The sequence below is a fragment of the Camelus ferus genome, chromosome 7 (genome assembly GCF_009834535.1).
Source record: "Camelus ferus isolate YT-003-E chromosome 7, BCGSAC_Cfer_1.0, whole genome shotgun sequence".
Taxonomy (NCBI): Eukaryota; Metazoa; Chordata; class Mammalia; order Artiodactyla; family Camelidae; genus Camelus; species Camelus ferus.
The window spans coordinates 13,519,838-13,532,571 of record NC_045702.1 but is presented as its reverse complement, the minus strand read 5'-3'; the positions used below and the strand labels follow the sequence as shown (position 1 = coordinate 13,532,571).

Genomic DNA, 12,734 nt, shown 5'->3' with positions numbered 1-12,734 from the left:
CCTGTGTGTCTTACGGCCATACCTGGGTCTTGTAGGTTTGTGGTACTGACAGGTTTCTTCAATTCAAAGCCCAAAAGGTAGAGAGCAAGATTGGGTGGATTGCGTTCCAGAGAGGTGATGAGAAGATTCAAGATGTGGATTCTCGTTTCATGACGGATTCCAGCTAATTTCTTCTCAAGTTCTGATCCTTAATGTGGAAATCACAAACAAAATTACAAAACAATAAAAGGTTAACCTAAGTCAGATTGCAAAATATAAAACTTGTATTCCAAAGCTCCATGTTTATTTCAGTTTTAGTTACTTGATTAGCCATTACATTGAGTTCAGATTTAAGGTTTCCTAAAAGCCTTATATACATTTATGCTAGCAAATTCTCAAATTTCTGTTACATCACTACTAGATATTTAACAGTTTTCTTTATATTATTTATATAAAGTAAAAAAAAAAAAATCATGTTAATCTAAGACATTACCCTCTTCTAGACGTACAAATTCTTCTGTATCTTCACTATCCAAACACTCCACAAATCCAGCCATCAGCTTCTGACTTACACTCTGAAGCCATATAAAGATTACAATAAGATAAATTATAGTAAGTTTCTAAATATTAGAAAAACTATGATAAGCATGACATATTCGTAAACATTTGTCTGTAGAGAAAAAAGGAAGTTTGCTCCAAGGAAAGTATTTAAATCTAGTTACATTTTTAATTAATAGAAAACTCAGTTCCATAAATTGCCATTTAGCTCACTACAAAAATAATTAAAGAAATAAAAACTTTTAAAGTTTATTGGTTTCAAAACTTGCTTCCCTAATCTTCTTTCCCAAAGAATCAGACTAGTTTAAAAAAAAAAAATGAAATTGCTGTTTTATAACCTCTTCATTATATACTCAGTTCTATCAGATCTTAACTAAAATATAAAATAAAATTCTCCTCTATTTAGAAATGTACTCCTTACACCAGTTTTATATTTCTGGGCTGAGAGATCAGATACTATTCCTTTAAGAAATTTAGCAGGAGGACAAAACTGGTAATAATTATTCATACTAAAATGAATGCCAATGACCTGAAAATCTGCATCTTCAACATCTCCTGATGATCATGTGGTTTCATGAATCTCATCCAAAAACCAGATTAGACATCTCTGTTTTACTATAAATAGTGGTTCTCAATCTGGGTGCACTGCCTTTAGAAGGCACTTAGAAATATATGGGGGCATTTTGAGTTGTCACAACTAGAGATTAATACTGACAGACGGTGGGAGGGCACCAGGGATGCTAAGAGTCCTGCAATTTGAGGCGCAGTTACACATAAAATGATCTGTCCACCCAAAATTCCAGAAGAGTCGCTATTTCAAAACACTGTGAAGGAATACACAATAAAACTCAACTAGCTAAAGCAGTGCTTTCCAACATAAAATACAAGGGGACAAATGTCTATAAAGAGAAAAAAACCCAGAAGATTCCCCAATTATAGCTATCTAGTGAACTGGATTCCCCAATTATAGCTATCCAGTGAATAGAGAACTTACAGACTGGATTAAAAGAGGAACATCTAAAAACTCTCCATAGTGTGTTATCAAATGAAGAGATACAAATGTAGGTCAGCAGAAAGCCACAGAACTAGACAACTCACAACAGTGAAATCAGAATTGCAGAGGCTCACTCAGGAGAGGCAACTGAGAAAGGATGAAACAAAGGATGCAAAAAACAAACAGAAGTTACACTTATAAACCTAATAATCACTTTAATGTACTCAGCGCAGCAACAGTCTCACTAGGCCATACGGTCACATACTATAGTATATATGGTAGAATCACACACCACAGTGTGCGTAATAGCACTGGAAATGGTATTGTCTTCAAACACAAACCAGAGCCCAACACATCAAGAGGCTTTCATCCATCATAAACAAATGTACTTATCCTCAGAGAAATTCTCCACAAACAAGAATAAGATATACTTAGGAGGCACCAAAAAATAACAACCACAACAAAATCAGTTACCTGGTCATGTGTGAAATCTCCAACCAATTTTATCTGAATATTGGAATTGCAAGAGATACAGCAGAGGATCTTGGCACTTTCAAAAGCCAATTCTGGATTACTATTGCCATGATATAGGTATCTTTAAAACAAAAAAACATTTGAGACACACTTTTGGGTAAATTAGACAAAAGTTTCCCCTTCTAACTAGATGTAGCCTGTTAGGGTTGAACTGTGTTTCCCCAGAATTTTTACTTTGATAGCCAAATCCAGAATGACCTTATTTCGAAATAGGGCCTTTGCAGATACAGTCAACTAAGTTAAGATGAGGTCATCAGGGAGAGCCCTAACTCAACGACTGATCCCCTTATAAAAAGAGGAAATTTGGACACAGACACGCACACAGAGAGAATGCCATGTAAAGCTGAAGGCAGAGATTGGAGTGATGCCTCTACAAGTCATGGACCACCAAGCACTGCCAGCAAACCACCAGAAGTTCAGATGTATACAAAGAAAAGTTTGCTCCTCAGCCCTATCCTCCAAACATCCAACTTCCCTACAGGAGGCAAACAATATTATGTCATTTTATACTTAGAAATTTTTAGGACATAGAATAAATCAGAAAGAAAAAAAAGAAATTATAAGGTTCAGAGTAACTAAAATCAGAGGAGCTAGAGAAGACAATAATGAGACTAAAAAGATTTTTATGTGATGCATTAGAGTTCTGACCAGATTTGGAAATCAAAGCTAGAGTGTCATCTGATTCATTACATCATTTCCTTACCTACAAATGGAACCTACCTGGCAATGTTCACCACATTATCAGCTTTCTTAGTTCTGGGATTGATTCCCTGCAACAGCTGTTCTAAAGGAGAGACTATTAGAGCCAGCTGACTCTCTCTTAGAAGATCCATGAAGAGGTTTTCCTTCTGCAGGGTAAGATTGAGAAGTGCAAGGCAGTGCTGCACTGCTTTCTCCAGGTGTTTCTTCCCTAAGGACCAAAATCAAACTTAGAAAGTTCCACGTGAATCTTAGAAACTCATAGTCAATTCTTAGGAAAACATGATAAAGGAAAAGTTCCAGATTCAAAAAGCCCTCAAGTTTTCAAACCTTCAGCAGTAACTTCACAAAACTGCTCACCCAGGCAAATCAGAGTAACTTCTGTGACCCAGATTACATTAATGCAATGGCTTCTCAGTGTTTTTTTCTGTATCTTTTCCATAATTATTTACAGCAACGGTTCTCAAACGGGAGTGACTCTGGACCCAGAACACATCTGGCAATGTCTGGAGACATTGGCTGTCACAACAAGGAATGTGCTGCAGGCATTTGGTGGGTTCAGGCCTAAAACACAGGACAGCCTCCACATCAAAGAATTATTCTGTCAAAAACGTCAATGGTGCTGAGGCCAAGAAACTGATTTAGAATAATACACATTCACTGTGGACAATTTGGAAAATAAGGACGTAGAAAATATAAGGGTCATCTATAATCCGATCATTCAAATTTAAAACATATGGGCTCTGGAGCCAAACTGCTTATGTTCAAATCACAGCCCTGACCCTGGAGAGAGATGTGCAACCTCCTTCTGTATCAACTTCCTTATTCATTAAATGGAAACAATATCTACCACATAGGACCTCTGCACAGGTTAAATGTATTAATATACGTACTGTGTTTTTAAAAGTGCCAGGTGCAGAGTAAGCACTCAGTAAGTGAATTAAATTAGTAGTAACAGCAATATTAAATGAAATTTATTGAATACTATGTACCATGCACAATAGTTAAGTGCTTTTACAAATCCTATGGAGAAAATAAAACAAAAGGTACTTTAAAGTTAGGCATGTTAAAGAAGTTAAAGTGATAAGAGACATTATAATTACCTACCAGAGACCCTGCAATAATATGAGTTATATTATAATGAGAGTCTCTGTACTTTAGTCTGCATTCAGTTTTAATATACTTGCATTTAATATACTTGCATTGTATGGCTCACTAAAACAACACTGTAAATACAGAAAGAATCTTACAGTGAAAAAGAACTTCAGAGGTCATCTACTTCAAACCTTCAGTTTACAAAAAACAAAAATATCAAAATGGTTTTCAAGATATGAAGACATTCAGACACATACCAGGGAAAGGAGCATAGGTATCAAGCTGCTTAACGCCCTCCTCCAGTAAACTAAGAGCAAGCTCCAACATGGGTGACTCATTCAGAAGATGATACATCAGACTAAATCCTGGTGGCTTATAGGCTATGATTTCTTCTCCTAAATAGAACATAACACAGTCCAAGAGATGGTGAATCAGTGTCTTTGTCACACCCTTGATTTCTATGAAACGTATGAGCTTTGTAAATTAAACGGTATCTAAGCAGATGAAGGTAAGTTTCAATTTTAGAGACAGTGACACAAATTGTATACCGTGGTAATTCCCAAAAGGGCTGATCTGCACACAGCAGTTAGTCCACAGATTACATGTTAACTCATTAAAGAATCTGTAAGATAGTGTTCTTAGTCTTCCACTCAGTAAAATTTCACTTTATTTTCTCTTGCTCAGAACAATCAAAATGACTAAAACAATGTTAACAAAAAATATAAAATTCTAATTTAATCTATAAACAGAAATAATTTATATCTTATGTATAATAATTTATAAATTAGAAATAGCTTTATAAATAGCTAACATCTTATTTGAAAGTGACAGAATTAACTTACCTTGTAGTTCCACAAACTGGTCTACAAAATCTTCAAGTTGAGGTTCATAATCTCGAAGCAATTTATAAAACACCTCCAAAACGACCTCAGCCACTTCCCACTACAGAGACACAAGTATTTCAGTAACAGCAACAGTCCAAGGTGACAGCCTGCTAGGTTTTTCATTCATCTCACTTTTCTCCAGAAAATGAGTGAAGTCCCTTTTCTACTTTTTTTATGCCAAGCAATATAGAGATCCCAATTCATTTTGCTTTGCTTTGCTAAAGGACAATGCTAAAGGCTAATTTTTCAAGGTAAAACGTTCGTAAAAGAAACATTTCTATAGCAGTTATTTAGGATTTGTTAATAAATCTAAAGCACTCAGTATCTAGCCATAGGCAATTTAGAATTAAACAACATCAGATTTGAACACTTCTCCGAAGTTTCAAATATTTCAGTTTCTCTCAGGATCTCAGATGGACCAGATCTGAGAAAGCATCTCCTCTAATCACCCTTATTTCACAGGTGAAGCATGTGAAGCTCAGAGCAGTGAATGATTTCCCCAAGACCATAAAGCCTGGCAGCAAATGTGCTGTAAGTCCACCCTGCACTTCTCATTCCCAGACCAGTGTTCTATCCCATGGCTTGAACCAAAGAAGTTAAGAATCACTGGTAGACCTCCCCCAAATGACCCTATTATCACCTCTTCATTAAAAGTGTTTTTAAAAGCTATGTATCAACAAGGAAAAATATTTCTGGCAAAGGAAAAGTATATACAACTATACAGACAGTAAAATTAAACTTTGCTTAAAAAGTCCATTACATAGAATTTTCTATCCAAGTTTGGTAACTGTAGATGGTGGTTTTTAAAATTATTATTTTAAAGTCATTATTTCCACGGCACATAATTTTCTCAAGGCTGATTTTGAGAACTGGGACTACAACAGTCATTGAAAAAAAATTTTTTTAATTATTCATTTTTCTATATTTTTTAAAAATTTCAAAGTCATTTATTTAAAAAATAGGCTTACTGCCACATAATAGTGGGTTTTAGGATTAATAAATATACACACCGTCTTTAACTCTCTGTTTATAGTTATTTATCTCAATCCAAAGCACTGTTTTTGTGAGATTAGTGTTCTTAATATAATGATGTTAAGTTAAATCTGAAAAAGACTTCCAAGTAAAATAAATTCACAGAATTGAGGGATAATTTCTTAGGGTAAGATGTTGGGGTAAAACTGAAACCAGTGGTAGCCAGGGAGAGCAGCAGCACTAGAAAGACAGAAACATATGGGTGAAAAATAATAAACACCAAGAAAGAACTTGGCTGACTAAAGTTCTAAACACTTAGGTCATGATGACCTTCTTAAGAAAAGGTAAGTAAGATATTTAAAAGAAATGCCAAAAAGTATCAGAACAGTTTGTTGAAGAGATTGCAATTATCAGCATCCACTATCCATCAGAAGTGACTTTTATTGATGAGGCATGGTTGCTGTTATTGTTTTCATTAAATAAGGAAATACATGTTAATGAGGGAATTCTAGGGCTTCGATAAAATGTATACCCCTTTCAGGGTTTATTTCTATCACATGAGAGGCAAAAACTGTAAAGCAATTGACAAAAAATAAACTTTAGTCATTTGGGGCTAAATATTAGAAACAAACTACGTCCAATGATAGGGCAATGAAAAATAAACTACGCTAGGTACACGTAATGATTATGCAGTCATTAAAAGACTGTTTTCAAAAACCAGTAACACCATGAAAAAAATCCTCATAACACTATGTTTAGTGGTTAAAAAGGGATACAAGCTAATGTAGCTAATTCTCTCTATTTAAGTAGAAATGCAAAGGAAAAAGAATAGAAGTGGTTCATCTTTCCTTTGGCAACAGGATTACAGGAGATATAATTTCTTCTCATATTTTTCTATATTTTCCTAATTGACCCAAATTAGCATGAACTCAATTATTTTATCATCACTAATACAACAAGTAAACCCAACAGGTTCAAAAACAGCAAACTATAAAAATAAAGCAGAAATGACACTGCATACATCCAAGGGTACTCTGTGAATCAATATACAGTATTATAAACTAAAGTAATTACATCAGAACCTGGAAGGGTCTCTTACATAGCTTAGTGGTTATGAGCTTGGATCTGGAATCAGAGTCCTAGGTTCAAATCTTGGTCCTGGACCTTAGGCAAGTTCCTTAACCTTGCTAAGCCTCCATCTGTAAAATGGGAATATTAATAGTACCTGCCTCACAGTAACATTAGAATGACATAAGATGATACATACAGTAAGCTCAGTTACATATGTGTTGCAACCAGAGCAATTATGTGCATAAATGTCAGTGCTCCTTCAGCCTCTACCCATGGCAAACACACCTATTGAGCTACAATACTCACTTCCCACTAAGCCAAGACTCTACAATCCAGAAGTGCTACTAATCAATAGAAATTGCTGTGCACGTGTAAACTTATTTCAATCCCTAACCTAAATCATCCCGATAAAGGATACTGTGTTTTGAACTGCCAAAAGTATACAACTTTTCATTCAATTTTGGTCAAAATTTGTTCAATTAAGGATCTGAGTAACTATGAATTCATATCAGTTAAACTGCTGATCACTAAAAAGTCAATGCTTTGGTTTTAATGCCCAAATTTATTTTCTAATACAAATAAACCAACTGGATCATGGATGTGTCAGTAAAAGAACATGAATTTTACTAGTTTTTAAAAGCTAAAGTGAATTTATAGCATCTAATGCCTTTAAATAAAAGAAAAAGGAGCAATAAATGAATAAGGAGACAAAAGTTTTTCTCTGAACATAACCTTTTCAGCTGCTCTCCGGTAAGCTCTCGTACGGAATCGGAGAAACACAGAATCTCTAAGGAATTGCAAATACGGGTCAAAGCCAGGGGGCCGCAGTCCAGCACCCAAATTAGAAGGAAAGGAGCTCTCCACCAGGGTACTAATTAGCTGGCAAAAGGCGCGAGTCAACGGGTATTCTTCACACCGGGATTCTATTTCATTTAGTTCCACCTTCCAAAATAAATGAATGAATGAATGAATGAATAAATAAATTTCAGTAATATAAAACCATCAGCTGTAATATAGTGCAAAGCATTTTTCAAACATTAACTCATTAATATTAGTATAATATCACACCCAAAGACCCATACTGATATTACCATTTTTCATTTACAGGTAAAGACACAAAAGTTACAAATAGAAATCTTAAGGGTTTCTTCAAAAAAGAGGAAGGGAGTATGAGAAGAAGAGACTAAAACAAGTAAATTCCCACTTTAGGTTGACTAAAGTAACCTAATTAAATTGAGTTCAAACCAAATTTTCAGTTTGGATGGCTACCATCTAATATACTTTTCCAACTCTGAAGCCCAAAGTATTTTGGTTCCTTTCATAAAAAGTTTCTCCATTTCAACACAGAAAACCCTCAAATGAAAATATGTTAAATTTGAAAATTATAGAACTCCATAAGGTAAGAATTTTTTTTTCTTAGTCTTTTTATCATGTGAATGTATGAATATAGCATTTAAAGCTAAAAGGAAAACTTTACCTCAATACCAATAGCTTGCCTCTGGCTTGGAACCCTTACAGTCTGCAGTATCTTAAAATAATAAGAATTAAATGTTAGGATCAGTCCTCATTTATCAGTGAAAGTAGCAGCTTTGCAATAACAGTCATACAGCTCACCCACCACATCCATACATCTTAAAATGTCAATCAGAAATGACAACTGAGAAGTCTCTGATGAACTTTCATTAGCAATTGCATCCAGCACCAGGGAAAACTTTCAATTACCTAGACTTCAGAAAAGTGGTAATTTCTAAGTGCACACAAGATATGTTTTCAGCAAATTTCCTCCCAGATATTCTAGGAATGAATCTTGAAAGAATTTATGGGATGAAATCTCACCAGTGCTTATGACACTGGTCCTTTACAACCAGGTCTACTATTGGCACCGGAAAACCAAGAAGTAAATTTGTTAAAAACAGGTTTCTTATGTGGGCAGAAGTTTTGAGTTAAGAAGTTCTGTCCTGATCTTGCTAGAGGCATAAATAGTCTATGGTATAATTAATCATACTTAACGTCATGTTACTTAATCTCTTGCAAATTGAGAATATAGTATTAGGTGTAATCCTTTTTTGAAAAAAGTCTTACTCTAAGGATAAAAATGTCTAAACCCAATCACACTCCATCTTAGGTATTAAGAAGCACTAAGCATTTAGGACAATGATAAGCACTGACACACTCATGAATGAAAAAATGAAGTATCAATACTAAACTAAAAGTGACTCAGCCTCTCAGGACACACCCATTCCCTTAACTTTTGTTTTGATAACTCTCACTAACATCTTCTGGACACATACGTTAGAAAATAACTAGAATGCTGCTTCATAACAGCTGCTTCCACCAGTGTGTTAGAAGCACAGGCTCCCTATGTTGTATTACTTCTAAGACAAACTCGTATTTCACCTAACCATTTTCCTACAAGTTTCTCTATAGAACACATTCTCATTTTCCTTTTTCTCTTTACCACATATCGAATAACTGTCTCAACAGAACAATTCCAATAGGGCTTACATCTAAAGAAGTAAGAGTTGATAGAGACACTTCACTCATCTGCTTTGGGACATAAAGGGCACAGAAGGAACTAGCAAAAAGGAAAAATAGGCATTCCCCACGTTTACTGAGTACAGATGACTTCTGAAGGCTTATATCAGCTAAGTCTCAAAGACAGAGTTGAGGAATTCTGTCCATTTTTTAATCTTACAGACAATGGGAAACAAAGTCTTAAGAGAAGAGCCAGTCTCCAGCAACCCAGTGAAGTTGTGAACTGATCCAAGAGAAAAACCCAAGCCTATTAGTTTCTGATGTTATGCTTGGTACCAAATCCTAACTCCCTATCTGGGAAGTTCATGGTATACTATAAGTTTCAAATTGGATGTGCTTGCTTATACATTATGAAACCTCACTTTTCAAACTGTAAAAATGTAAGTAAGAAAGATTGTAACACTACCTGAGTGTATTCCAGTGACTGCCAGAGGGAAGCAGCGATTTCAGGAGATTTCCCAAATGCTGCAAGTGTCTTCAGTAGTTCAGCCTTTAGTACAGGAGGGATGCTGCACTGCAGGAGTCCCAGAATCACGACCACCGGGGTCCACTGAGGATGTTCACAGAGTGCCAAACGAGCATTTTCACTCTAAGAACAGAATACAAAAAGAATAAGAGACTTTCCATCTTTAAAAGCTAAGAAAAATGACCAGCAATCAGCTAGATTGCTAACACTTATACTGAGTATTCACAGGCTTAAGACATCCTAAAACAAAGATAAGCCCATGGCAAATGCCTGAATTCTACCAAGAGATCAAACCAGATCACCAGCCCAGACAATGTAAAACATGGAGGAAAAACAGCCTTTGTAGAGTTACTTTTACAGCTCTAACAACGGAAAATAATTCATACAAAAAAAGATAAACAGTCTGCCAGGGTCACATAAATCTTACCTAGGCATTTGAAATCCTTTCTGGAACAATGTAATATATTGTACTATAATGTAATATATCAATGAATAAAATACCTTGTCTTTTTCTAAGGAAAAAAAATGGAAATACACACATAGCATCAAGTATCACTCCATTTTAATTCAATGAGAAATAATTATACACTTTATGTTTTGATTTTTCAACAATGTTAAAGCATTATTAAAACCAAAAAGTTAGAAGACACTGTATCTATCCTTCAGAGAGAATATCAGACTGAAGAACTTAGCTTTGAACAATATAAACAACTAGAAGAACAGATGTGACTTAAAAGCTTTTGCATAGCAAAGGAAACCATCAACATAACAGAAAAGCAACCTACTGAATGGGAGAAGATACTTGCAAATGACATGACCCATAAGGGGTTAATATCCAAAAGGTATAAACAGTTCGTACAACTCAACATCAAAAAAAATAAATAAATAAACAGCCCGTTTAAAAAATAGGCAGAAGACCTGAACAGACATTTCTCCAGAGAGGACATTCAGATGGCCAACAGGCACATGAAAAGATGCTCAACATTGCCAATTATCAGGGAAACACAAATCAAAACCACTATTAGATACCACCTTACACCCGTCAGAATAGCTATCATCAAAAAGAACATAAATAACAAATGTTGGCAAAGATGTAGAAAAAAGAGAACCCTTGTACACTGTTGGTGGGCATGTGAATTGGTGCAGACACTGTGGAAAACAGCATGGAGGTGCTTCATAAAACTAAAATTAGAACTACCATATGACCTAGCAATATATCCTGGGTATATATCTGAAAAAAACAAAAACACTAATTCCAAAAGATACATGAACCTCCCATGTTCATAGCAGCATTATTTACTATAGCTAAGACATGGAAGCAACCTAAGTGTCCATCAACAGATTAATGGATTAAGAAAATGTGATACACACACACACACACACACACACACGCACGCACGCGCACACACTGCAATATTACTCAGCCATAAAAAAGAGTGGAATTTTGCCATTTGCAACAGCATGAATGGACTTGGAGGGTATTACATGCTAAGTGAAATAAGTCAGACAGAAAAAGACAAATACTGTATATCACTTATATGTGGAACAACAAATTGGTGAATATTAACAAAAAGAACAGACTCATAGATACAGAGAACAAATTAGTGGTTTCCAATGGGAAGAGGGAAGGGGGGGCAATACAGGGGTAAGGGATTAACAGGTACAAACTATTATGTATAAAATAAGCTACAAGGATATATTGTACAACATGGGGAATATTAGCCAAAATTCTATAACAACTAAAAATGGAGTATAACCTTTAAAAATTGTAAATCACTATACAGTACACCTGTAACTTATATAATATTGTACATCAAATATACTTCAATAAAAAAATAACTAGAAGAGATTTCTGAGCAGGGAAATTATATAATGATAATAATGTTTTTACAAAAATTCATTTGCTAGTGGCAGGTAAAATGGTTTGGTGTAAGGAAAGAAAAAAAGATTGAGTAAATATTTTCTTTTTAATTAAAAATATTCTTTATACACACTAACACATATATATCCATACCTATGTTAGGAAACCTTCTAAAAGGATGTGTATTGAACAACTGACTCTTATTTGCCCTTCTATTTTCATTTGGGCTTAGGTTATTATTTTAATATAAGCTTACTGGAATAAGCAGGGGTTATCATAATGACACCCTCTACATGAAGAAACAAAGAGCTTAAGAACAGAATGCTTTACACATGCTAAATTTACCATTCATACACTTTAAGCATAACAAGAAAACTTGGGGGCTCCTTAAAATGCCACTGTGCTAGAATACAAATAAAATTATGTTCTCACATGCTGCGGATGGGTTACCTACCCAAGTAATGATGGTAGATGTGAGCTGTAAAAAAGCAATCAATCCATCTTGCTCCTTCTGAGTGATGCCACGTGAAGGAAGGTGACGGTATTGGACACTATCTGCACTTGGAAGATCCTTCCGGAGGTGTTCATGGTAAAGCATTAAGGAATGAAAAAAATGTTCCCAGGAAACAGGACTGCCACCTGCTCCCTGAATATTTTCACCTGTAAAGAAACACAGCACAGAACTTCTTTTCAAAAGTGTCTAAGCAGTTGCTTGGAAATGGAGGGAGACAATAAATTTAAAACAATAAACTTTGTTTGCCTTTGTCCTAGATAAGTAGTACGTTGAAAATGAGTTAGAAACCCTCTGTAAACTACAACTCTGGATTAATTCTTTGAGACTTAAGATTGGGTGGTGCCCATATAAAGGCAAAAGTAAATTACTTTGGATGTCAGTTAACCTACTTCATTTCCAGGCCAGTACTCTGTGTTGTCATATAACTCATGTCATGAGTAGTTCCAAAATGTTGAGCTTAAATTCCCAAAGAAAGAGATAACTGTGATCTAGATTTGTAAACTACACTACTCCGTTACATACCAAACACTGAGACCAAAAGTCTAGCAGACAATATAAGCATGCCTTGACAG

General features: G+C 35.1%; 1 protein-coding gene across 1 annotated transcript in view; it reads right to left on the bottom strand.

Annotated features, from left to right (window-relative positions):
• Positions 1 to 12,734, bottom strand: part of NUP205 (nucleoporin 205) — a 65,150-nt gene that overhangs the window by 30,623 nt on the left and 21,793 nt on the right. The window contains exons 12-21 of the mRNA XM_006186096.3: positions 12,103 to 12,308; positions 9,728 to 9,910; positions 8,264 to 8,314; positions 7,519 to 7,728; positions 4,702 to 4,801; positions 4,117 to 4,254; positions 2,786 to 2,975; positions 2,006 to 2,126; positions 473 to 554; positions 23 to 187 (exon numbers count right to left, since the gene is read on the bottom strand). Coding sequence (XP_006186158.1) covers positions 23 to 187; positions 473 to 554; positions 2,006 to 2,126; positions 2,786 to 2,975; positions 4,117 to 4,254; positions 4,702 to 4,801; positions 7,519 to 7,728; positions 8,264 to 8,314; positions 9,728 to 9,910; positions 12,103 to 12,308 — 1,446 coding nt within the window. The remainder of the gene's footprint in view (positions 1 to 22; positions 188 to 472; positions 555 to 2,005; positions 2,127 to 2,785; positions 2,976 to 4,116; positions 4,255 to 4,701; positions 4,802 to 7,518; positions 7,729 to 8,263; positions 8,315 to 9,727; positions 9,911 to 12,102; positions 12,309 to 12,734) is intronic.